This window comes from Gopherus evgoodei, chromosome 3 (genome assembly GCF_007399415.2).
Source record: "Gopherus evgoodei ecotype Sinaloan lineage chromosome 3, rGopEvg1_v1.p, whole genome shotgun sequence".
Classification (NCBI taxonomy): Eukaryota; Metazoa; Chordata; order Testudines; family Testudinidae; genus Gopherus; species Gopherus evgoodei.
In genome coordinates this window covers 153,901,450-153,927,453 of record NC_044324.1, presented here as the reverse complement: position 1 = coordinate 153,927,453, position 26,004 = coordinate 153,901,450, and the positions used below count along the sequence as shown (strand labels likewise).

Genomic DNA, 26,004 nt, shown 5'->3' with positions numbered 1-26,004 from the left:
TTTTCAGCCTTCAAAGTTGGAAGAAAAACTTTAAAACATGAACCCTAAAGGCTCAACAACCAGAGGCAGATAAAATAAACCCCCACCTTTTAAAGTTTTTAAAATCTCATTATTTTTGAGCCAAACTTTCAAGTCTGACTCATGATTTTTTGAGCACCTGGGGTTGGCAATACTGCAATCTGCTCCTATTGAAATCATTAGATATTTTTGTTTTCGTTTTACCGTACTTTCAGTTCAACAAGAGCAGGATGGGGCCCTGGTATGTCATTTGAACACTGCAAAGTTACAATCTGCCAATTTGATTTCAGAATGACGGATTAAAATTAAATTATGGTGCTAAAAACCAATTTAGTTTAGTCTAGAAGCATGGCTTTTCATTTAGCAAACAAGAGTCAAGGGATTTAGTAAATTGCCAGAACAGAGGAAAAACTCAAGGTGAGTGACAAATGCAGTAAAGCTATTTACAAAACAAGTACATATACCTGCTACTTTATTTTCCACTCCATGCATCTGATGAAGTGGGTTTTAGCCCACAAAAGCTTATGCCCAAATAAATGTGTTAGTCTCTAAGGTGCCACACGGACTTCTGGTTGTCTTTGTTGATACAGACTAACATGGCTACCACTCTGAAACCTACAAAACAAGCGTTCTTGGATTAATAAAAAATCCTCAAAAAACAACAAACAACTCTTAATCCACAGGCCTGGTTTAGGATAGTTCCTGAAACTCTCAGTGGAAATATTTCCTATTTCTTTTCATTCCATAGCCAATCCCTCTCTCTATATCTTTACAAATCACAACATCCAAAAAGGATTAGACGTTTTCTCTGGGACACTTCTTATTTTTATTTTTTATTTTTTTGCTACAGTATTTAATTTACAAGCTTGGCTGATGATCTCAAATACAGTTATTGCCTTCCTTTGCCAAAGGAGGCTCGTGTTAGATTTGTTATAGATTGTAGCTAGTGCCTTCAAATAGTCTTGGTTGACAGAATTAGGCAACAATGTTTTCATGAGGGTAGCAGCCCTTTTAGACATTGAGTGGAATGTTCCCTGGTCTTGTAAGAAATCCAAATTTCAACCTCATTTGACTTGTTGAAATTTCAAGCCTGTCCTCCATTCCTCAGAGCTTCACTAACAATTTTCCTCTATTTTGTAGTGGCCTTCTCTTTCCCAGTGTTGGCTGTCAAGATTACACATCCTTCTTCCAGGCACCAAAGCAACAGAACGAAGGTATCTGCAAGATTTCAGACACACTTACTGAGAAAGGTGGAATGGGGAGGCAGCTGAAAATATGCCTTCAGAGGAATGATCACACAATTTTTCCTTATAGGGACACTGTCAAGTTGAAATCTAGTCATATTTTAAGAAAAGAGTTTCAAGTAGTTTTAAATACTACACCAGCCACTGAATCCCCCTGCCAGTTGTTATGGATTTACCATTGCATAGTCCTATTTTGTCTCTTCCCTGCTTCTATGTAGAACATGCCTACAAACAACAGAGGGGAGGACTAACAGAAATTGGCTATCATATGCACAAAGTATACAAATACTTCCCCCCCCTCATTTCTTTCTGTTACAGTAATCTCAGTCATTGCTTGTTACTAGCTACAAAATCTTCAGACAGAAGAGTAATTTCCTGAATTGACGTTTCCCTTTAGTTTGGATTTACCAGACTGCAGGGTCCTAACCATTCCGACAGAGATGGATGGTGTGTAACAATCTAAATAGAATAGAATGTGCAGGAAGGCCACCCAGCTGGCCTTACCCACAAACTGTTTTGACCTCCAAGTATAGGTACTTTTGCTATGTTCTTAACCAAGCATTTGATAATGCACCATAAACCATGTGAGCTATTTCTGCTAATAGAATTGTCATGTAGAACAAGAATTAGTACCATCTGCATTTTACAAAGGAATCTGAATAAGGTTCAGTCCAGGCTCAGATGCTGGGCTACAGCTGAGGGCAGTGTGTGCAAAGGTGACCTTTGCACTCCTTCCAATCCCAGGCTGCTTCTGTGCTGGTCTGGTACCTTGGCATAAATTGGAGCAGCTGGAAAACTGTCTGGTCTGTCTGGTCATAGTTTCCAGCCACACTCTTTGCATAAATAACAGGGCAGAGAGAGGGGCAGCGTAGAGGAAGTTACACTGTCTCTATGCCACTAAAGGATCATCCTATCCTTGGGGATCCTCTTGTGGCCAGTTATGCCAACTCTGGAGTGGCTTTGCACTCGCAATGCAGCACAAAGCATCCAGGCACAGTGCAGGGTCTGAGCCAGCAAGTGCAAAGTGAGCTGCTTTTTAAAATTACCTTGTCTTTTAGCTCTTTAAAATTTACAATAGAACAGCTTTAAAATAGTTTTGTAATAATATGAACCTAAAGTATAAGGATCTTTGATCTCTGTATCTGATATACTTTTAAATAAATATTTTTATCTCTAACTCTTGAAGTTTTTGGTGGCTGGGTGCACAGATATTTAAACCAGGTTATTGGTGTTTTTTTTTAAGAGTTGAAATGAACAGTTGGTGCTTTAAACATAAACTTAATATGCTTAACAGTGAATGCAAAGATACACAAACTCAAAAACACGCTAACGGCACAGTAATTATAAATGCTGTAACAACTGAGTGCATGCTTATCAACACTCCATCAGCAGCTTACAAAAAACAAAACAAAACAAAAAAAACAAAAAAAAAAAACAACCCAGGAAAATAAGAGAATTTCTTTAAAATCAACGGGAATTAAATAAATAAACTCAGACATAAAGTGATGTACTGATCCAGCCAGTAACATTTTAGGATATAAAAGTGACTGTTCATTTCTCTTTTTAGATTAACCCAGCATTACAATACCGTAAAACAGAAGGCCCTTCTTGGGAAAAAAAAGAAATTATTGTTCTCATATTTCATTTAGAAAGCAAAAGTTTTGCATTAATCTAGACATTTTAAATTGCTAGTTATAATATAAAGGTGTAAATGAGGCTTCCTAAGGTGTAAGTCAACCGAGCCTCATAGATGGGGTACTTAAAAACAAAAACCACACATGCAATTTTTTTCTGGAAAATAGTGATTTCAACTTTCACTTAAAAACAGAACACTTAAGCATGAGAGTACATTAGGAATAGTCAAACTTACTAGAGGGACAATCCACCTGCAAATGCAAGCAAGCATGATCACGTTCTAATTCTGAGTGATAGCTTGATGATTTCACTTCATGTTACTTTATACAGTAAATGCCTAAACCTGGACATACTCCATCATACAACTCTAGTAAGCATTTAAAATATTGGGTGGAGTGAATTGGAGCCCCCAAGCATACTGTATCCTGAGAAGGAAGAGGAATCATTTCATACTAACACTCACCTCAGGGCTCCTCCACTGGCTAGTCCATTATGCCATTAGCAGAAGCAGCTGCCATATTCTGGCCACGGCGAGGGCAAAGGGCCTAGGGACCAACTTTGCCTTTTGCTATCTTGTCAGTGTCTCTCTCCCCTATATAGACGAAGCACCATGCACCAGCTAAAAATGGCAGTTCATTTAAAATAATGCATTATTACAATTTAAAAGTAAATTTGTTTCTGCACAGATTGAAAAACAACAAGGTATATCTAATGACTCACACCTCAGTCCTGGGAGCAAAGCCAGAGTAAAAACTGCTTTGCGTGAAGGAACTATGAGGGAATCCTCATCTGTGACTGCAACCCATGTGACCTGGGGCACCTGCGCAGCTGGGTCACTTCCAGTTACTGTCAAATAAAGATAGCATAAGCAGCTACAGATGGCTGCTCTCCACTTATGCCATGTTATAACAACACAGGTCCTCAGACGATGCCTCGTACATATCCCCATTCCATGGGGAGTTAGTACCAAGGGTGAAATCCTGCCATTGACTTAAGTGGAGCCAGGATTTCAGCCACCTCTGTTGTGGTGACCTCTGTATTGCATAATGTCATTTAGAGTAAAATTTTCTAACGCATCAAGTGTCTGAGATGCCCAAGTCCTGTTTTCAAAAGCAACTTAGGCACTTGGAGCCTATGTCCCATTGACTTTTAGTGAGACCTAGGCTCCAAAAGCCTGCTCCTTTCCATTGAAGTCAACGGGAAATTTGCCATTGACTTTGATGAGCACAGGATCAAATCCCAAGTGCCTAAATCACATTTGAAAATGAGACTTAGTTATTTTTGACAATATTACCTGTGGAATCCTACTGAATGGGTTCTCCAAGACTCTTGTATCTCTGAACAGTATCCTCTTTTGGCCCTTCTGAAGGTGTGTAAAAGCAGCTAAGGATTTGGTCCTGAGTTCAGATATTTTCTCCTGACTGATACATGTGATACAGTGCAACACTGGGGGCTCTTCCATAGAACACATTGGAAACATCTAAAACATGGAAATTTAAGATCTTTTTTTTTTAAATTATGTTGCGAGCCCTCATTGCAGTTACCTTTTTAAATGTAAATTATCACAATTCTGCCTTCCCAAGTCGGCAGACAGAATGAGACTAAAAATTAATATGGAGAGGTATGAACTGCTCTGTTCATTTCTATCATGTGTTCAAAATGAATCCTAATGGACTAAAATATCACAATTTTAAACTATTTCACTGGTGATAGTTTTAGTGGAAACTTTCAGCTCACATGTTAATATACTGTGGTTTGGGTGATGAATTAATAAGAAGGGATCTCTCATATAAATAATATTGCAAGTTTTAAAAACGAAAATATCTATATATTCTCAAAATATTTTTTGGTTATTTGTTTTTTCCCCTCAACATGGATCTGGATAGGAAAAGAAGAGAAAAATCTAGGGAGAGTAGATCTCCATGAAAAAAGAATGATAGGAATATATGAGGGAGTTGAAAGATCTCAGGGAAAAAGAAAATGTCACAGAGATAGAGAGGATTTTTCCCTGAGAACAAGACTTGGTGTAATAGAGTCAATTTTATTCAAAATGACTCAGTAAAGCTCAGAGGTGGAAATCTGGAGAAGTTTGGTTCTGAACTTTGCAGCTGATCTTGGCTATATGCCAGGTTGAACAAAACCTCTGCACGTTTTGCATTTATAAATAACACCAGACAGTTCTATACCATTCTCGATCTGTAGATCTTAAAGCATTTTACAGAGGACAAAGATCATTATCTCCATTTTACAGAGGGGGAAACTGAGGCAGAGAAGTCACTGCAAGTGAGTAGTAAAGCTGGAAAGAGAACCCATGTATCCTGACTCCTAGTCCCATGCCCCTTTCATTGGCCGAAGCGGCTTTACTATTATTAGTAAGAATAATTTCCTACACTTAGTATTGTGTGCTGGGAGTGAATTTTCTTTTTAAAAAATCCCACAAATTTCCAGCACTGTCCACCCAAGTTTGGGAATAAAATTCCAGAGACTCTGGCAAAACTGCCTTCAGATTTAACCCACTCATGACAACTGCCACACACTTAAAAGACATAAGGCCAATCCATTTAGCTAACATAGTATGAGGGCACTGCAAATGCCAATGCATTCTACTCACTCCACCCATAATTAAACAGCTCACCAGGACATTTAAAATGAAAAAAATACATTAAGACTTAAAAGAAAAATAAGGAAACATTTTCATAAAACACAGACTTATTGCATGATAGCTGAAGGCAACACTTTTGTGCAAACAGCTGTAAATCAAAATTGTCTTTTCATTAAGATTGCAAAGATTGCTTAGAATGTGTGGCAATGGGAGACTGTGTAGAGGCTAATCAGTTTTCTATCTTCTTCATTTCCCAAGATGTTGAATGGCTCTTCACTTGGTTTCAGAAGGTGAAGGCAATGACATCTTGCTTATTATTCTCCTGCTCCACACTTGATTTCTACCCACCTGATTACTAGATTAGACAGTTCTTCTCAACTAGTATTTAAAGGTTAGGTTTATGTCATCAGCTGTACCTCACCTGAAGATGGCACATATTACAGAAAACTTGAAATCACAATTTTTTTTAACCTCTCTGTTAATCATTGGTAAGCTGTCAGTGTGTTGTTCCTGCTCATTTCAACTATGTGAAGGCTACCCAGTGTTTAAGTTCCTCCACACCCTGCAATATCTGAGTATAGTAAAAGTCCATGTTGGCTGCAAAGTCAGTACATACAGGGGATTCCATGTCACCAAAGGTGCAGTACAGTGCAGTTCCTCCAACACTAAGGAAAACAGTTGCTATGCACAACAGGATCAGCAAAACACAGGAGCCGCCACCAACTTCATCTGTAAATATAAAATACATGACATACAGTGAACAAAATAAAAGACCACATAAAAGCTTTGTACTTATTGAGATTAGCCATATGAAATCTAGGGAGAAATTTGAGATTTGTCTAACTGGAGGATTGGGGAGTATGGCAGGTACCGTGGCTATCTGTGTCAAAGTGACAAAAAATTACTACAAATTATAGTACATTCAAAAACAAAAAAAACCCTGTGTGTGTGTGTGTTTCTGTACCAATATGACAACCCATCATTAGTCATATGACCTTAATTCTGTACACCTGTTCTTTTCCTGTCCTCTTCTTGAGTCCTTTCATATTTAGACCATGACCCTGCAAACACTCACACACCTGTTTAGTTCTACCACCATACAATTTTACTGCCTTTTTCCTGAAAAATATCTGATACATTTCAAATGAAAAATTTCAAATAAAAAGTTTCTGTTCAAAATTTTTCACAAGGAGAAAAATGGCCAGCTCAAGATTATAAACTCTTGGGGGGAGAGAATGTGTCTTTTCATTTGTATGCAACAAACCTGAACCCTTTCTGGTGCTTAACAACAACACTGCTCTCAAACAGCTGGTACATTTGAGAATAAAGGATATCCCAATATTGCCAGCTATAAGAATTCCCCTTCAGTTCAAGTAGTAGAGATCTTTTAGCTCTAGTCTGAAAAGTTTGCCACTTGGGGCTTGTCTACATAGGAAAGTTTTACCAGTTTATATTGGTGTAGTTAAAGTGCTATAGTTATACAGGTATAAATCCCCAGGTGGACACACTTATTCCAGTATAAAAGTGAGGTTTTTTTTTTTTTTCCGGTTTAGCTTAAATCACTTCCCAAGTGACATAAGCCAAACCAAAAAAGGCCCTCTTATACTGGAATAAGAGTGTTCACACCAGTGTATCAGCAATATAACTATATTGGTTTAAAAATCACACATTATTTTAGACAGGATTAAATATCCGGTGTAAAGATGTCCTCAGTGATGACAACAGAAACAAAAACCAAGAACCCTGTCTGCAGTCTTTCCTTTATCCCTTCAATTATCCTGTACCTCAGGAATGTTCTAAGCTCTGCAACTAATAGCTATAAAATAATACTTTGCTAGACTCTCAGAGAAAAACCTCTATTTTTGGATATTTATGCTGTAAATTGTAAAATCAAAATTTTCAGGCATTTCAATTGCTTGTTCAATTGTAATTTTTTTTTTTTTTTTTTTTTACAAAAATGCTTCACTTTTTAATAAAACCTCTTACTGCCCCTCCTGCATAAAGGTAATGAAAATAACCAAAGTCTGTTTCCATTTTTAACCCCTTTGCTCCATTTGGCAATATAAACTAGCCCTTTTGTTATTTGGATTATAAACTCTTCTGGGCAGGGACTATGTTTTACTATAAATTTCCACAGTGCCTAGTAAAATGGTGCACTAATCCTGGCCTAGGTGCTACTGTAGTAAAAACTCCCTGGAACAGACAGCAGAAACAGATCTAGAATAAATGTTAGACATTTCCTCCTTTCTCTAGCTGTTTTCTAGCCAAGATCTAAATTCTGATAGTTGGCTTTTATCTAACAGCATTAGAAACCAGATTATATTATAAATGTGAAGGCTGAAACATGGCTAGGAAGCATTTTTAAATATTAAGAAATGGCATAGCCATGCATCTCCCACTGACTTAAATAGAGTTGCAGAGGCTCAACACCTCTCTCACTAGTAGGTCCTTATATTGCTGTGGCTATAGAGAGAAGGGGGAAAAAAAATCACATACGAATAAGTGGTGCTGCACATACATTTCCCTTTGCTGTTTTATTATCAGGTATATATTTTAACCTACCAGACAGTTTTTAAGGTTTGAGATCTTGGGTACAATATAAACATGCTACTGAGGAGGAGTTACAGAAATTTTCTCAGTGATTTCTCTAGATTAAAGGCACATTACTTGAGGCAAAATGTTTCAGTGGCTCCTGTGTCAAATGTGGATACTGGGCCAGGAAAATTTGACTCTTGGAGAGAAAGGATTATGCTTGTATCTTAAAATACACATTTTACAGACTCAGAATAGTTCCACTGCCATGCAAGATCTTATTTACAATATTATTCTTATGGATACTACTTGCTTTGGTTAGCTAAAACAGAGTACAAGAGTGAAATGACTTAGCTACAGCTATTGTATACGATATCAGAAAAGAAAGCTTACCATTGACTGTAAATCCATTCTAACAGTTTATAATACAAGGCCAAATTCTATTTAGTAACTCCAATGTTCTGTACCAATGTCTGGAGTTGCCCCAGAATCACAGAGCAGAATTTGATCTCTAGAACTCAGATTGTACTGATTCAGAAATTTAACTGTACAATAGTACAGAATTACCTAAAATATCCCTACAAACGATCTAAAACTAACAACTATTCAAAATTATTTACAATAAGAATTATTTAGTGAAAAACACAAGTCTGACCAAAAAAAATAAACCCAAAACATCCCTCTGGGCACAGGAAAAGTTCCTACCCTAGCCACTGGAAGGAAGGAGTCGAGGTAGCTGGAGCTACATGGACCTGTTATAACCTAAGCTCTGAACTTTTGGTGCTGCAAGAGGACATGTGTGTGGCCTCAAAGAGATCTGCTTTCCAGAAGTTTCTGCTGCTGTGGGGGACAAACATCCATACAAGTGGGGAGTATGCAAAGGATAACCTTGAAAATTATCATCATTAGTTATTTATACAGCGCCATAAGGGTACATGGCACTTTTCAGATATTTAAGACAGTCTCTGTCCCTCAGAGTTTACAGTCTATCTTAGAACATAGTGAGAAGGCGAATATTAGAGGGAAGAGAAAAGAAAAAAGTTACAATGTAAGATCATGAGATTGCTGATTTAGTGAATAATATCAGAGGGGTAGCCGTGTTAGTCTGGATCTGTAAAAGCAGCAAAGAGTCCTGTGGCACCTTATAGACTTATGCCCTTCCAACGAAGTGGGTATTCACCCACGAAAGCTCATGCTCCAATACGTCTGTTAGTCTATAAGGTGCCACAGGACTCTTTGCTGCTTTTAGTGAATAATGTTAACTTTAAAAAAATATATAGTGTTTTTAGTTATCACCATGAAAATGGATACAACTATAAGATAATATTTACTCACTAAGGGATTCCATTAGGCACTGGGAACATAACTCCCAGCAATAAAGGTAGAGCTGGGCAGGAAATGGGTTTTCCCATCCCATAAGCATTTGAGATTTTGAAAATGTTCCCATTTCACATCAGGACAAAACCAAAACCGATCAAAGTTGTTTGATGAAAGAAAGAGAGCAAGAGAGAGCTAGCTGCATCTTTCACATCCCACTAGGCTACTGGCTATTCTGGTGTGGGTCTCTCTCAATCTAGCCTGTTAGAGCTGCTCTAGTTGGTATACATAAATAGTTATTGGGCCAGAGAGAAACTGATGCTGTAGCCCAGCAGTTAGGACACTCACCCGGGATGTGGGGACCCAGGCTCAATTCCCTGCTTTAAATCAGACAGGTCAGAGATTTGAGCCTTGGAATCCCACACCCCAGGTGAGTGCCATAAACCAGGGGTTACTGGGTGTTTTGTGGTGGGAATCTCTTGTTTGAACTAGAAATTCCATCCTGTACCTGAGAAACCATTTCCTGATTAATCTTTTGTTGAAACTGGTATGTTCCCATTAAAAGCTTCAGATTCAATTAAGGTGACCAGATGTCCCAATTTTATAGGGACAGTCCCGATTTTTGGGTCTTGTTCTTATATAGGCTCCTATTACCTCCCACCCCTTGTCCCGATTTTTCATGCTTGCTGTCTGGTCACCCTAGATTCAAAAGCACTGGCTTTTCTGATGAAAAAAGGTTTAATCGCAAAATTCCGAACCAGTTCTAATAAAAGGTGACTTTACAAGGAGAAAGAAATTCTCTGTTTTTGGACGACTTAGAGTTTGTCAGAAAAAACAGAAGTTATAACCTTACACGCAGTACAACTAAAACACAGCATAAGTACCACCTGGAAAAAAGGGGCCACAGTCATTGTCAGTTTTCATAGATTTGAAGGCCATATGGGATCATTATGAGCACCTCATCTAAATTCCTGTGCAACACTGGCCATAGAATTGCACAAAGCAGTTCCTGCATCAAGCCCATAACTTCTGGTTGAACTAGAGCATATTTTTAGGAGAGACATCTAATTCGGACTTAAAAACTTCAGGTGACAGAGAATCCACCACATCTCTAAGTAAATTGCTCTAGTGGTTAATTCCATTGTTTGCAATGGATTTACAGCAGAGATGAATTTGGCCCAATGAATGTTACAATATTTTGATCCATGCTTCAACTCATTTTACCCATGTGTTTAAAATCCCTGGATGCCAGAATTGTAACAGGGTAATGCACTGATAAATTCCCATGGCAAGTTAAAAATACATTGTGGGAGAAACTATCCCAGCACTTTCTTGGTAAACAGAAAATTTTAATGTTTGTGCAACAGTAGGAGTCACAAGATCTAATATGCTGAAAGTGACCCTTTTTTAATATTTCTAATTATTTGTCTGGTAGGTTACAAAATGCTGCATTGCTCCAAAATCTGTTGAAGTCACTGCCTAACTAATTTCCTTTGATAATAAAATATTCAACACTATGTGGCAATTCCGGAAAGAGAACATCCCTAATATTCTCATAAACATCTGATACCAATTTAAAATGTAGTGTTACGCCTCTACTCCCAACGGAGTGGGTTTTCTTCTTCCCTCCCCACTCCCAATACAGTGTTTTCCAAACAATCTACACAAGAGGAGATACTAAGGGGAGAAGAATTCAAATAGTCTAGTTAAGAGAAGAATTAAGAGATGATGTATCTTCAGGGGAACAACAGGAATGAACTGGGATAGCTCAGTGGTTTGAGCATTGGCCTGCTAAATCCAGTTTTGTGAGCTCAATCCTTGAGGGGGCCATTTGGGGATTTAATTTGGAATTGGTCCTGCTCTGAGCAGGGGGTTGGACTAGATGATCTTCTGAGGTCCCTTCCAACTCTATGATTCTAACTAAGGTAATTATTATGCCTGCTATTCTATAGCCCCTGGCCTTCCATAGTCTATTGGTTTCTGGTCCCTCCTATGGTTTATGGTGAAAATCAAATAAATTGACAAGTAAATCTGAGTTATTCTCAGCTCCATTTCCCATTATGCCTACAGACAATCAAAGAGTGTGTGTGTGTGTGTGTGTGTGTGTGTGTGTGTGTGTGTGTGTGTGTGTGTGTGTGTGTGTGTGTGTGTGTGTGTGTGTGTAGGTAGGCATCTGTTCACACATGTAGTGGCCAGCATCTAATGTCTCGATGCCTCAAGCATTGGGATTTCCTAAGGGAAGAGGAGCCACTCCTTGCATTCATTCCTGACCGTGGTGCCAAACAGTCCTGAAGAACTGGGAGATGGATCCTTCCACTATTGAACCTAACCCCTGCACTCTCTCATCCTTCAACTTGATGACAGGGCCTTGAAGAAACTTCTGCAAAGAAGAGAAACAGCCCCAACCGTGGCATACACTCAAAGAGACTGAGAAATGGGACCTCCCAATATCAAACCTCATCCTTACAATCTCCGTCCTTCCAGACCACAAAGACCAATCACTTTCACTTGTGAGGAGAAGCCAGAACAACTGCAATACTTGGGAGGAGGAGCCAGGATACCTGACACCTCCACCCAGCACAAGAAAAGGAGCAGACAAATTCCCTGAATCCCCAGAATCCCCTGTGCCCTGCCCCTCTCAAAGGGAGAGGAGCCAGAATTGGTTCCCCCAGGAACTACCACAACACAATCTGTCCTTCAGCCCAGAAGAAGAGAAATCATGAGTTCCTGCCCCATCAGTAAATATTTTAAATACAAATATAAATTCTACTTTTTTTTGGTTAGATGATTTTGGCAAGTATGAATTAGGCCTAGTCTCAGATGACAATAAGACAAGGAGGAGCGACAGCCTCAAAATAAGAAAAGTGAGTTTTGGCTAGATACAGTAACAGTGAAAGATCTTTTTGGGCCCCCACTCTGCTAAAGTGTGGAGTGACTCTTACTGCCACCACGATTGTGATAAGGTGGTGTGGTGATAGTGATGGACTACAGTAAAACTCATTCCAGTAATGACAGCAAAGTAAGGATTTCCCCTGCAGTTAGTTAACCCATCAGTAGACAGGGATGCATTAAACATAAATTTAAACCATATTTCAACGGCAAACGTATTGACACCCATGTTAGTAATTATAAAACAAAATTAAAGCCTCCAGCCTTTCAATCCCATAGTTCTACAAATGTGGTTTCTGAGCAGGCTGGTCATCCTGGAGGGCAAGCTATGTAAGGGAAAACAAACATGCAGGTTTTTTGCATTGCTTTTTTGACATGTTGGTTAGATCAATGAACAATACTTCTTCGACTTTTACGGATTAGAAATTAAATGAAGGGAAATCCAGACAGGAGAAAGCTGTCACTCATAAGAGAGAGCAGCATCCTTCAGCCCCTGCCAAAGCTGAGAGCTCTGGTTTACAACAAAAATGTATTTGAAGTTTCCCTTTGTTCTGGTTAAGTAACTTGTTGCACAAAAGCCTTTGCATATCCCTATCCATTTCTAAAATAACTTTTAGTACAGTCCACTGTATGGAGAATAGCTCGCAAGCCAATACAGGTCAGACAATAGCAATAATTGGTTTAAATCAGACTATTTCCTGCTTTTCTTCTTATTTAACAAATGAAAGCATAGATATGGTTTGTAATTGTATACTATGAGAACATAAATTAACATAGGCAAGCTACCTTGATCCAAGGTGTCTTCCATTTCTTGGAATCTCACTCTTCTCTTTGGATTTCTCTGCTGGATTTGAGCAGGTGTCTTTCCTTCACTGTCATCTCTCTTCTTTAGGATGGACACCAGTCCCTCTGCTGGGGCAACCTATGAGAGTTTATAAGAATCATTTGGCACAGAGTGACAATACAGACTGTGTTAGAAATTCAGACACGAAAGCCACTCAGTGATGGCTGTAAGGGGAGAAGGGAATGAGAAACAGCAGAGAAACAGTTTCCCCTTGTTTATTTTCTTGTAATGGTGCTGCATTTATGAAATTATTTCTTCACAAGTACATCTCGAAATAGATAGGTCAACTGCAGTATCGTTCCTTTTCCTGCTGCGTAAGAGGAGAAAACTTCTCTTTAATTGTTCTCTCTGTTAAGTATCCACAGATCTATTCTCTTGGATCATGTATCATGTTGTAGATTCTATTAGTTCCTATGTAGCCTAAGGCCTTAAATTCATGATGGATGGGAACAGTGATGAATATGGGTCTTCACTACCGTCAGCAAACAATACATTTACTTTCTTTTTCTAAGGTCAGTAACCCTGCACAGACCATGACAAACCACTCTTGGAAATTACACTGCTTGATTCATTGCCCAACATTGTGACTCTAAGGCACCACACCTGGCTTCCCTGGGAGGCGACAGATTAGTCTGGGGGCACAACATACAACAGAGGAACTGCAGGGGGAGGGAAAGCTGCATGACATCCACTTCTAGTTTCTCACTGTAACAAACTCTGGGTAAAACAGCAGGCAGCAACTCAAAGGTCCCTGCTCTATTGGCATCCCCATAATGCAGCTGGCCCTGGGAACACTCACATGAAACAGTGCTCTGGGCAGCAGGTCACTACCCAAAGTTTTTCCATTCTCTTCCTGCAGCAATCAGGTCAGCTGCAAGAACACATATTGTCTACTCCAACACAGCCAACAAAGGACGTCGCCGCCACCCCAAGTGGCATGTAACTTTTTGGTGAGAGCAGAAATAGAGAGGGGAAGCAGGGAGGAAGTAGCAAAAACCAAGAGAGGGGGCAGGGAAGAGAGACTGAAAATTAAAATATACTTGGAGGGTTAAAAAGAGTATAAAGATGACTTGATAGAGAAAACAGAGAGCTAAAAGGAGAGACAGTGGCAAATGAATTAGGAGATGGCATGATGAGACACAGAGAGGTGCTGGAGCACCCAGCTTCTGACAGAGTGGTGGGCATGGAAGGTCTCTAGCCAAAAACGCTGGGAACCTAGGTTTTATTGCCTATATTTCGTTCCAGAGACTTTAGCACCCCTTGGTTGAAGGACCCATTTTTCTCAGCTTGCAAGAGCTCTGTTCCCTTGTGTCTGTCTAGTGATGGATGTAAAGTTGGCTTCAAAAGTTCAATAAACTTCTTTCAAGAGGTAGGATGCTTTTCTTCCTTGTATGATTTGTATGTAAATGAGTCTTCCATAGTTTCTGATTCCATCAGGTTTAATTTTCATAGGAGATAGGTAGCTAGCTATGACATACCCTGCTATCTGGGCAGACTGTACAGCCTAATATCAATGAGTATCCATAATTCCTCATTTAGTGTTAGTACATACATTTCACAATGATATTAATCACTGGTTTCTCATCTGAGTTCTACTGAGGTAAAAGGAGACTGGCCAGCATCTCTAAATAGGGGTGTTTGTAAACTTTTTAAAGTTTTAGATTTCAGCCATCTCAACAACAAAACTTTCCCAATAGCAAGAACAGATCTGGTATCTAGTTTTTAACAGTGGAGTTCCCTATATATTCCATTTTTATGTTGTTTTCTATGCTGTATGATTGCCCTTGCAAATAAGTTAGTAAATGCTGTAATCAGATTGCTGTTTGAATGCAACATATTTTAGGATATGTCCTCCTAATTTAATACAATAGGGAATGTCTATTACTTATTCATAGATTATAAGGCCAGCAGGAACAGGGACCTCTATGGTCATCTAGTCTGACCTTCTGCATAACACAGGTCATAGAACTTCCCTGAATTAATTCTTGCTCTAAGTCCAATAGCTGTGGTTGAATGAGAGCATCTTTTTAGAAAAAACATCCAATCTTAATTTAAAAGGTGTCAATGATGGTGAATCCACCACAACCCTTAGTGAATTCTTACAATAGTTAATTACATTCACTGTTAAAAATTAGCACCTTATTTCCAATCTGAATTTGTCTAGCTTCAACTTCCAGCTATTGGACCTTGTTATACTAGACTGAGGAGCATATTATAATTTTTTTATTACCCATATATGTACTTATAGACTAATCAAATCACCCCTTCACCTTCTTTTTGTTAAACTGACTAGATTGAGCACCTTGAGTTTATCATTAAAACATTTTTTCCAATCCTTTAATCACTCTTGTGGCTCCTCGCTGAACCCTCTCCAATTTATCAATGTCTTTCTTGAACTGTGGACACAAGAACTGGACACAATATCCCGGTAATAGCAGTACCAAAGCCAAATATGAATTACATAATTGCCACACTCCTACTGGAGATCCCCCTGTTTACACATCCAAGCATCACATTAGCCCTTTTAGCTACAGGGAAACATAGTGAGTTCATGCTCAGCTGACTTTCCACCATAACCCTAAGCCTTCTTTCAGAGTCACTGCTTCCCAAGATAGAATCTGCCATCCAGTATGACCAGCATTCTTTGTTTCGAGATGCAGGACCTCACATTTGCCCAAATGTTGGTGCTGATCTCATAAGATGGGCCCACAGAAGAACACTTCCAAAGCACACCCTGGAGCACAGGAAAACTAATGTCTTATTCTAACAGAAACCAGACAGATGGTACCACTGTCGTTCAGCACTGGATGTTCAAGCTGCAGCACCTGGTAAGTGTTAAACAGACAAGTATCAAAATGTTTGCGAAAGAATCTGAGACCGCATAATAGAAAATAATTGAAAATACTGTTCCTTTAAAAAACAAAAAGCAAGCAATTTTCTTTTATATACCAAACAAACTAAATTATTTGTGCATACATAGGAGCAGAAGAGACTAGGCAGAGAGAGCCCAACAGAACAAAAGTAGGAAAAAGTTGGGCTTCTCAGCTCAAAACAAGAACGTTGCAGAATAAAGATATCAAATATGCATTCACTGGTTGATGCAATGACCAAGCAATTTTTGTTTGGCAAGATTAGATAAGGTCATGAGTTTTTCATAGAAGGCATCTTCAAGGTAAATAAATGGACAGAGGATGACCACAGTATCTGATATATATGTGGCAGAGCGCCAGATCTTGCATGCAAGATACTGAACACTCAGAGCATCAGGCTCTTAATGTTCAAGTGGCAATGATTTTCATAATGTTAGCATGATACAGTCCCACTGAAGAAATGTAGTAACAACAGTGATGTAAGAAATGGTACAGAACAATTAGTTGGACATGGTGCTTATTCACAGGCCACCTTTCTGGTCTAAAGATAGAATCCATGAGACCAAGTAAAGTTTCTGAAAGTTGATTTCTTCAAAATGAATTTGAAATGTTTAGAAAAAATGGCCGATGACAAACTAAAATGGAGATTCAATACAACTTTCTGAAGGAATTTCAGACTAGTATGTAGGTCCATTTTTATCCTGTGTATAAAACAGTGTAAGGTAGGAAAAGTCAGAGCATATTAGTGATGTTCAAGTGCTGATGTGGAATTAACTACTTCTTCTGGCTTCACCTGGATCTAGTCAACCTCCAGAATGGAGTTGAGTATATACAGAGATTCCCATTAATACACAAGAGGCTAAGTTACCTAAATATAGAGAAGGTATTTAGGGCCATGGCTTTTTAGAAAAATTAGAATCGATTGATAAAATGTGTTTATCTTTAGTTCTACTCATATTTTTGTAGAGACCAAATATTAAGCTCTAAATAATAAGCTGTTTCAATACAAAAGTAACATGACCATTTACAACCAAAGTAGACAATAGTATTTACAATAAAAAGAATTCACATATATAATTGCATTAACACAACTGACTACTTCTGGTTAAACAGTAACATATTAAGAGGGTAAAAGGGTACCTACTCTGGGCAGTTAGAGGCAGAAACATACCTCTGCCTTCCAAATTACTATTTTTCAAAATAGAGGCACCAAAGAATGCAGGCTTTAACTGGCTTCTTAATTTGAGTGTTACTACAACTAGAGATGTTCTTTAGTAAGAGTACAGTGTGATGTATTGAGGACTGTGTTGGAATTGCAAGTTATCACATTAAGAGTGTGAGAGTAGAGGGTGGGAGGGCGGCTGTTTTCTGCTCCTGCTTGCAGCCTAAAGTGTTCTGTAGCAAAGCACAGGAGACAGTCCTAAAAAGACAGCTTAAAGCAAGGCGGGGTTAATTGTGCCTTGCTGCCTTAGAGAGCAGCCTGTATTCTCTTCCTCTGTTTTTGGGTTCTTGCATGAACTAGGAGAAGAAAAAAGGAAACGTTTCCAAATAAGAGAACAGCAAGATGGCGCACAAAACTGTTGTATGAGTAGTAATGTAAATGCATATATGAAAATTTGCTTAGTGTGTTAGTGTCATCACTATCTGATAAACATGATCACAGTTACACAAAAAGAAAAGATCTTCCATAAAATGGTACTCAGCTGAGTTTTAGACAAAAGCTTTTAAAAAGTTAGTTTATAATGTAAGAGGATGCAACTATAACAGTGTTCAGATTTGCTGGATGTCAGACTTGCACATTTGAGACATCTCTATAAATCCAACATCAAAATGGCATGGGCAGTAGCACACATTCCCTGTGATCCAGGTGTTGATAGTAACAGTCAACTTTTTAAACACTGCAACTGAGTTTTCAGGATCATATGGCAAATGTGAGACACTACTAGTTGACTGACCGACTATGCTTTAGCAAACTTCTAGGATACATAAAGAACATAATATTTTTCACAAATTAAAACAGAGCAATAGACAACACAACTGTGTGAGAATATTCACAATGAATCAAACCAAAATAAGATTTAAGCCCTAGTGTCTGTTCACAAAGCCCTTCTTTAAAATACCTACCATATTTTCCTATTACTATATAATCCTTTTTAGCAAGAACACCAACTACTTAAAACTGTGCAGATACTACGACGAGCAATACAAAAAACCCTATAAATAAAAATGAAGTTGTAAGTATATATTATGCATAAAACAGAAGTATGCACAACAACTGTCCCCTATTGCAGAAGAGATAGTCATGATATTTTAGTAAAGTATTTTAAGTTTTCCATGCTGCCCTTTGGCTATTGAATTTCAATTGAGTTAGAAGGTGTGCCTCAATTTTTCCTCCCCAAATGTTCCTATTTATAGTTTTCATATGTTGGCAGTTATGCCCATGCTGGAAATTAACAGGACTTAAAAACAGAAAATGTATTTAGACATGCCCATTTCTGCCCTGACATCATCTTTACTTAAGAAGAAAAACATCTATCCCCCCATTAAGTCTGAGTGAAATTTTACTAGTACTTTTATACCTACCCTGTAAATTAGAAGGAGTTAGTAAAAACTGATTTGTTACTCTGAAAATTAGCAGGAGTTATCTGCATACATTTAGGTTACAGATGAGGAGGGTGCGTTAGATATACACTTCTACCCTGATATAACGTGACCTGATATAACACGAATTCAGATATAACGCAATAAAGCAGCACTCCGGGGGACGGGGCTGCGCACTTCGGTGGATCAAAGCAAGTTTGATATAATGCAGTTGCACATATAATGCAGTAAGATTTTTTGGCTCACGAGGACAACGTTCTATTGGGATAGAGGTGTATATGAAATCAGATTTGCCACCGAACCAAATATATCTTTCATCTACTAATGAGGGACAAGACCTAACATATTTATAATTGTCAGTCTCAATTTCACAGAAAATGTGGATTCAAAACTCAACATTCCAGACTACTTTTATGGCTTTGGCCTGCGGTAATACTCAGTGTAATCTAATCAAATTAGCAGAGGATATGACAACACGCTGGCACTCTACAGAAATGATAAGAATAGTACAAACACAGAAAACAAGTGGTCTGTTTCACAATTTCCGTTTCTTAAATAACCTCACAATGTAGAGCTACATATTGCACAAATGCATACTCTAATCAGACAGATCAGAGACAGAGACACTCCAAAGAGCTGTGTTTAAAAGGAGAGGCTGATGGCATAATCCAGTAGGCACTGCACCAATAATGTCATTTCGTATTTTCAGTGACTTAACTAGTAAAAGATAATGATTAAGGTTGGCTCTCTCAGCTACTGGCAATATTTTATAACCATTAGCTAGCCAAACAATTGTTGCATTGAGACAAACTGTAAGTACAAAAAAGGTGCATTTGTACACACTTCAGAAGCATGCAGTTTAAAAACCACATTCAAATATAGTTGAAAGGATAAAGTTAAACTTTGAGTATGAATGTTATTTGACCCAGCTGAACTGGAAGTAATTGTCTAAAATCAGCTCATCATAATAATTTACCAGCCCAGGCACAAAAACTACTCACACTTCCTCACCATGATAAAATGAAGGGTGGGCAGAAAATGATAGTTTGCTCATTTATCTGGGGGTAAAATGAATTTGCTTTAGGAAACTAGAATGTTTGACACCTGAATGTGTTGCTATGATTGTATTGCTTGTGATAAAGAGGATCAATGGCTCCTGTTGAACTGCATAAGGAGCAAGTTAGTTGTCACCAGCAGTGTCTTGTTAACTGGTTCAGGCTGTACCTTTGTGAAGGAAGTCTTGCTACTCTGAGTTTCACTCATTGCCCTGCCTGCCTATTGTTATATGGACTGAGTTTCAGGTTTTAGTTCTAATATATAAAGGACTAAAATAGACTGAATCCCATCATCTTAGGCTTTCAACACCCTATATACCATCTTCCCCATTAAGGAAAGTGAGGGAGGCCTTTCAGTCTTGCAGCAGTAGAATTGCTAATGTCTTTATCTCCGAAGTTACAGTCATTGGGATCTATTAACCCTCTGACCTAATAAGTGCCATGGATCTAGATTTTTTTTTTGTTTTTAAACAAAAAGACACACAGACACAAGCACACAGGCATAAAGCCCTTTCTTCTTGGTGAGGAGAAATCTCTTCTGTCTGATGCCATGATTTAGTTTTAAATATGTTATTTGCTTTTAAAACTTTGCTAGTATTTGTAATTTATATTTTAATTATTTGTTTTACAAGTCACCTACAAAGCTATGGCTCCTAGGCACCATACAAACAGAATCTATTATTATAATGGAATTAACATATCCAATATCACTTTGTCCAGACTAGCCGTACTCTCAACTGAAAATTGCTCATTGCAAATGTTTATACCCTCTCTTTTCTTCTTTTATTAAGTAATAAAAGGTTATTTGCACTTTATCTAGAAAGCCACTCAAGAAGTGGAACTATCCTACCTGAACACACAGTTTCTGTCAACTAAAATAATTTTAATTTACTTTTCTATTGTACCTTTCATCCTGGAGGATCCCAAAGCATTTTACAAACTGTTTATATGCAGATCACTTACTCACCATTGAAATGGGATGGAATGAAAGAGTCACACTGCACCAAATGTTTTCCACAATAATTTTTAGGTGGGGAATTTACAGGTAACTTTTTCAGTAATGACTGCAGGAGGAATTTAGATAGATAGATAGAAAGTAATTAACGGAATTGGATTTGACTGGGACACTGCAGTTAACATTGTCTGGCTGGCATGGACCACAGTGTTGAAATCTAGGGCTTGCAGCTGGTCCCCAGGCACCACTGTGACTACTTCTGTGTTACATAAAGGGCTCCCAGCAAAAGAAGGCCCTACATAAAACAGAAGTTGAAATGTTAAAACTTTTTTTAAATTTTAGGTTATATAATCAACAATAGATGACCTTGACATGACTATGTGACTGAATTCACTCTCAGGGCTCTGCTGGCCTTAACACATCTTTTGACCCAAGTTTTTACCATTACTATGGAGGATACTAACAAAGGCCCATGAGTGAATTGCAGTCTTTGGGGCCATCTATTAACCTATAGCTATTGTTGTTTTGTAACTCATTCTTTGTTAAATGTTTTAGTAGCTTTTGCTCTTTTCTGCAATGCGTAAGACTGAATGGAAACTGTCTACAATAAAGAAAAATGCTGAGGTTAGTGGACTTTACAAATCAACACAAGGATAACATGCTGGCTGAAAAAGAAGATTGCAAATCAAGACTGCTAGGCACCTAAAAGCAAGTGCTAATGAAATTACTTTCCTTTCCACCCTATTGGTATCAGCATTTGGTACAGAATTCAAAACACCTAATTTCTTACTCACAGAGTTAATTTCTTCCCAAATATTATCACAGATTTTATTATACAAAGATTTTGTGGACACACCACTTGGGTCCAGCTCTGAAAATGGGGACTTGTACCTTGAAAACTTAAGAAAAATGCTTTAAACTAATGCACTAATGCCACTCTTAGTCTGTCTATTGGGATCATTCACAGCATATGCAGAGATAATTTTGACAGAAGTTTTGTGAGGACCTTTAATGGAGATCTAGTCAAAAGGGCCCAGAGCATTCACAAATGCTTTGGTTTAAAAACAGAAAACTGTTGTAATTTATCTATGATGCTTACCTCTTAACCAGTTACATGACAGAAGTCTATCATTTTAGTTTTATTCAATATATACATTATTTTAAAAAATGCATTAATCAGTAAGTGTGTGACAAACTGCCAAATGCGAGACTACATAGTTAAGCTATTAGCAGTTTCATTCTGAAATGGACCAAAGCTCTTTTGATATATTAGCAACAAATACACAAGACATGAATTTTAAACTTCAAAAAGGGGCTACTGGGTAGGTTCACTAGCTGCTGTTTATATTATATTTAGATGCCATCTAACCATTCTTTTCTAAGAAACTCAGATGGTCACCCGGGCTTCAGTACATAGCAGTATAGGTCCTGATCCTACCAATGTTTACACATGTGGACAATTTTATGTACAGGAATAGTTCCATTGAACTCCAACCTACAGGATAAGGGCTATATGCAACAATAAGGAATCTCAACATCGTGTCATCTCTGGACCTTGTTGGTAGAGATGGGGACACAATTGATCTCTGTTTAATGGCCCTAATATCATGCAAAGAATCTGACCACTCAAACAGGAAGAGTATAATGTAAACATAGACCTTACAGGTCAAATTGCATCTGCTTACATCATGTGAGAGTCTGACCCTTTAACAATAGATGAAATGATGACTGAGTAGTACCTTTAATTCTGTCCGATTGTGGTTACAATCTGTTCAACTGCTCTTGTCAATTCTTGATTCTTTCAGAAATAGTAGCAAGCTGACCTGAGAAGAGGCTTCCACCTCTGAAATCTCTGAAACCTCTACCAGCTGACAGTCTTCCAGAGCCCAAGTTCGGTGAACTTCAAGGCCCTTCGTTAGGCTATATATTCGTTCCAACTTTTGTCTGCCTAGTAGGGTCTTTAAGATTTATTGTGTTTTTGCTTTGAAAGACCAACATTTAGCAATTTTTTTACATTTATTGTGAGGTTCCCAAGTCCTCAGAAAAAGGTCACCATGAATAAATGCCTGAAATAAAAGTAGAAACTCCCCATTTTATTTTTATAATTAGTATTTGAATTCAGACTTAGAATGTAATAGGAGGGTACTGCGTGAAGTAATTATCTGATCCAAATATAGAGGTAATAAAAAACCCTCTTTACTATAAATATTATAAGAAAATGCATGTATGCTTTTTATGTATATATAATGATTTTTTATGTTCAATAATTTATTTAAATCTAAGCAATAGTGTTACTAGACTCAGACAATAATACCAAACAGATACAAACCATATGGTTGGGTAAGTCTATGCAACTTATTTTGAAATAATAATTATTTCCCATTTCCTTTCCAACTAATATGTGTTGTTTTATTCCTGCTGAGACTTGCTCCATGATCAATTTTACTCTGATCAGATTGACCCATCCAGTATTTTGTAGTCCACTATAGGTAGGGCCCTACCAAATTCACTGTTCATTTTGGTCAATTTCATGGTCATAGGATTTTAAAAATTGTACATTTCATGACTTCAGCTATTTAAATCTGAAATTTCAAGGTGTTGTAATTGTAGGGGTCCTGATCCAAAAAGGAGTTGTGTGGGGAGGGAGGGGTGGCAAGGTTATTGTAAGGGGGAGGGTTGCGGTACTGCTACCTTTACTTCTGTGCTGTTGCTGCTAGTGGCGCTGCCTTCAGAGCTGAGCAGCTGGAGAGTGGCGGCTGCTGGCTGGTGCTCAGCTCTGAAGGCAGCGCCACTAGCAGCAACAGCACAGAAGTAAGGATGGCATGGTATGCCATGGGAAGCTGCCTTCAGATCTGAGCGCCTGGCCAACAGACACCACTCTCCAATCGCCCAGCTCTGAAGGCAGCACAGAAGTAAAGGTGGCAATACCATAATCTCCTGTAAAATAACCTTGCGACCCTCCTGCAACTCCCTTTTGGGTCACGACCCCCAATTTGAAAAATGCTGGTCTCCCTGTGACATCGGTATAGTATAGGATAAAAGCACACAAAAGACCAGATTTCACGGCCCGTGATGTGTTTTTCATGGCTGTGAATTTGGTAGGATTAATGAAATGGTTTTGTTTTTCCATTCCCACTGTGAAATTTATGCAAGGATTTTTGCTTTCTAAATATAACACACTGAAATGCTAATTCATTTTCCAAGTATTTGCTTCCCAGAATATCATGTCAATACATACTACGCATACTTTTTGCATAAACCAACTTCAAAGGTTTCATGACAACAGTGGGAGAAATTACATATTGACTGCAAAGATCAGATGACTTGTCAAAATGTTAATGATATCTTAATTTAAATTCTTTTTGACAGTACTTCTAATAAAAAATCAAATTATTAATTATTTGTACTAAAGGAAATTAACAATAGAAACAAATTAAGGGGCTGGTTTCTCAGAAGTGCCAAGCACTTGGGAGATTCTTTTCTCTTCCATTGAATTTGCGGGTTCTTAGCACTTTCGAAAATTAAGCCCTAAACTAACATGAAGTGGCAAGATTAACTAGAAAAAAAAACCACACAAGGAAACTGAATACAGATGAGCTATACTGTCCTTAACTCACCCTGCTTAGTCTAACAAATGCAGGCATCTCAGAACCGTGCAAGATCCTGCATACTACACACTGTAATTTTTTTGAGATTAACTCCCCTCGCCTTTTCCCCCTGATTTATACCTCACAAGCTCAGGTCTCCTGCAAAGGATGACTGGAAAAAGACTCTCCTTGGAGCAAACCAACACTGCTTCTTATTTGGCAAGAGAGAATTTGTTACTGAGTTATGTAAGGTACTCTCTTCTGCCACAGCACTTAAAGCCCTGGGAGCAGAATGAAACCAGGAATCAAGCAAGAGTTCCCATAAGAAAGCAATACCATCAGTTAACTGGGCCAGCACAGGTCTAGCTTTGGTGAAGAAACTGGGTAAAAAAATTAAATTGTTAGCAGTTTAAACATACTTGGTCTAACTGCTATAAAATGTATTTAGGACTCCTTTCTATATTAAAATAAATGCTTTAGCTGTGTAGCTCAATATATTGAATTTCCAGAAGGTACCCAACACTGAGGGATGATATTTAAGGGGCTCTTCTATATATCCATGGGGGTTGGACTGGACTATCTGTAAGGTATAATTTACAAATTTTCCAAGGCAGTCTCAGTTTATGCAGAGTTTTGCACATGCAAATCAGCAGAATAGTTAGTTCAATGATACGTGCAAATTATGGTGTTTACATGTGCAAATTCAGGCCCTGATTTGGCAGACATTTGACCAACATGCATAATGTTATGCATGTGTATGCTACCTATTGAATCCAAAGAGCTGAGGTCAGCCAACTATATGAACGTGGCTCAGCCTGGGTACCTAGTGAGCTTCCTGATTTCATGCAGGAGGCACTGGAAGAGTGCAGGGTGCTCAATCTTGGAGCAGCAGTAAGGAGACCTTTGGGGCAAATGCTATACTGTACTGACAACTCTTGTGATTTTATCATGCATCTCACAATAGAGAAGATAGATGATCCAGCAGTTAGGGCATTAGCCTGGAACTTGGGAGTCCAGCACTCAATTCTCTGGTCTGCCACAAGCTTCCTGGGTGGCCTTGGTCTCTTAGTCTATGTTCCCCATTGTAAAACTGAGTTTATAGCACTTTCCTACACTTTAAAGATTGAGAGACATTCAGATACTACATTAATGCAGGCCTTTCTCAAAACCCCAGCTGCTGGAATTGCATGATTATGTGAGAATATCAGCTTTTATTAAAAAAAAAAAGTTTCTAGCCTTCATGGTAGTAGACAAAAGCCTGAAAACATAAACTAAGTATACCCAGAAGACAAACAAACAAAACAGAATCCTAAGTATTATTTTTAAGCATCTCAGGATTTTGGAGGCCCGAGTCATGATTTTTGAACGCATAGGGATGGCCAATACTACATGCTATCCCAGGCCTTTCACCTTTCACATGCATAAACATAACGGCTGAGGAAATCTCTGCTTAATCCCTAACATCCTACATTCCTGTAATGGGGCTCAAAGGAATTAGGGCAGAATTTTGCCTTCTATTTTTAAGTATTTTAGAAGACCTTTTGATCTTTAGAATTGTTGATACTCATTATGGACCATACTAGCACAGCACTAATGGTTCCATTGACCAAACCCTGAGGCTCCTAATTACTTTTGTTTGAACAACAGAATTGACAGAGGTTACGAAAATAAAAAGTACATAAATAAAATATGTCAGGGCAGATTTCTTCCTGTCTTAGTTTCCATGTTCTTATTTAAAAACACATAAAGAGATGTATAAAAAAGTGTTACACAGCACATTATATAGGTAATTCCCCTTTCTTCTGTTACTCACCTATGGGGATGGGCAGTGAAAAACAAGCTTTACTCTATCAAT

The 26,004-nt window shown here is 38.3% G+C and overlaps 1 protein-coding gene across 2 annotated transcripts in view; it reads right to left on the bottom strand.

Moving 5' to 3' along the window:
- Positions 1 to 565: 565 nt before the first annotated feature.
- CNST (consortin, connexin sorting protein) overlaps positions 566 to 26,004 on the bottom strand; it is a 119,121-nt gene continuing 93,682 nt past the window's right edge. For both annotated transcript variants that reach the window (XM_030557040.1, XM_030557041.1), the window contains exons 12-13: positions 13,024 to 13,159; positions 566 to 6,228 (exon numbers count right to left, since the gene is read on the bottom strand). In XM_030557040.1, the coding sequence (XP_030412900.1) occupies positions 6,023 to 6,228; positions 13,024 to 13,159 (342 nt within the window). In that variant the 3' untranslated portion in view covers positions 566 to 6,022. The remainder of the gene's footprint in view (positions 6,229 to 13,023; positions 13,160 to 26,004) is intronic.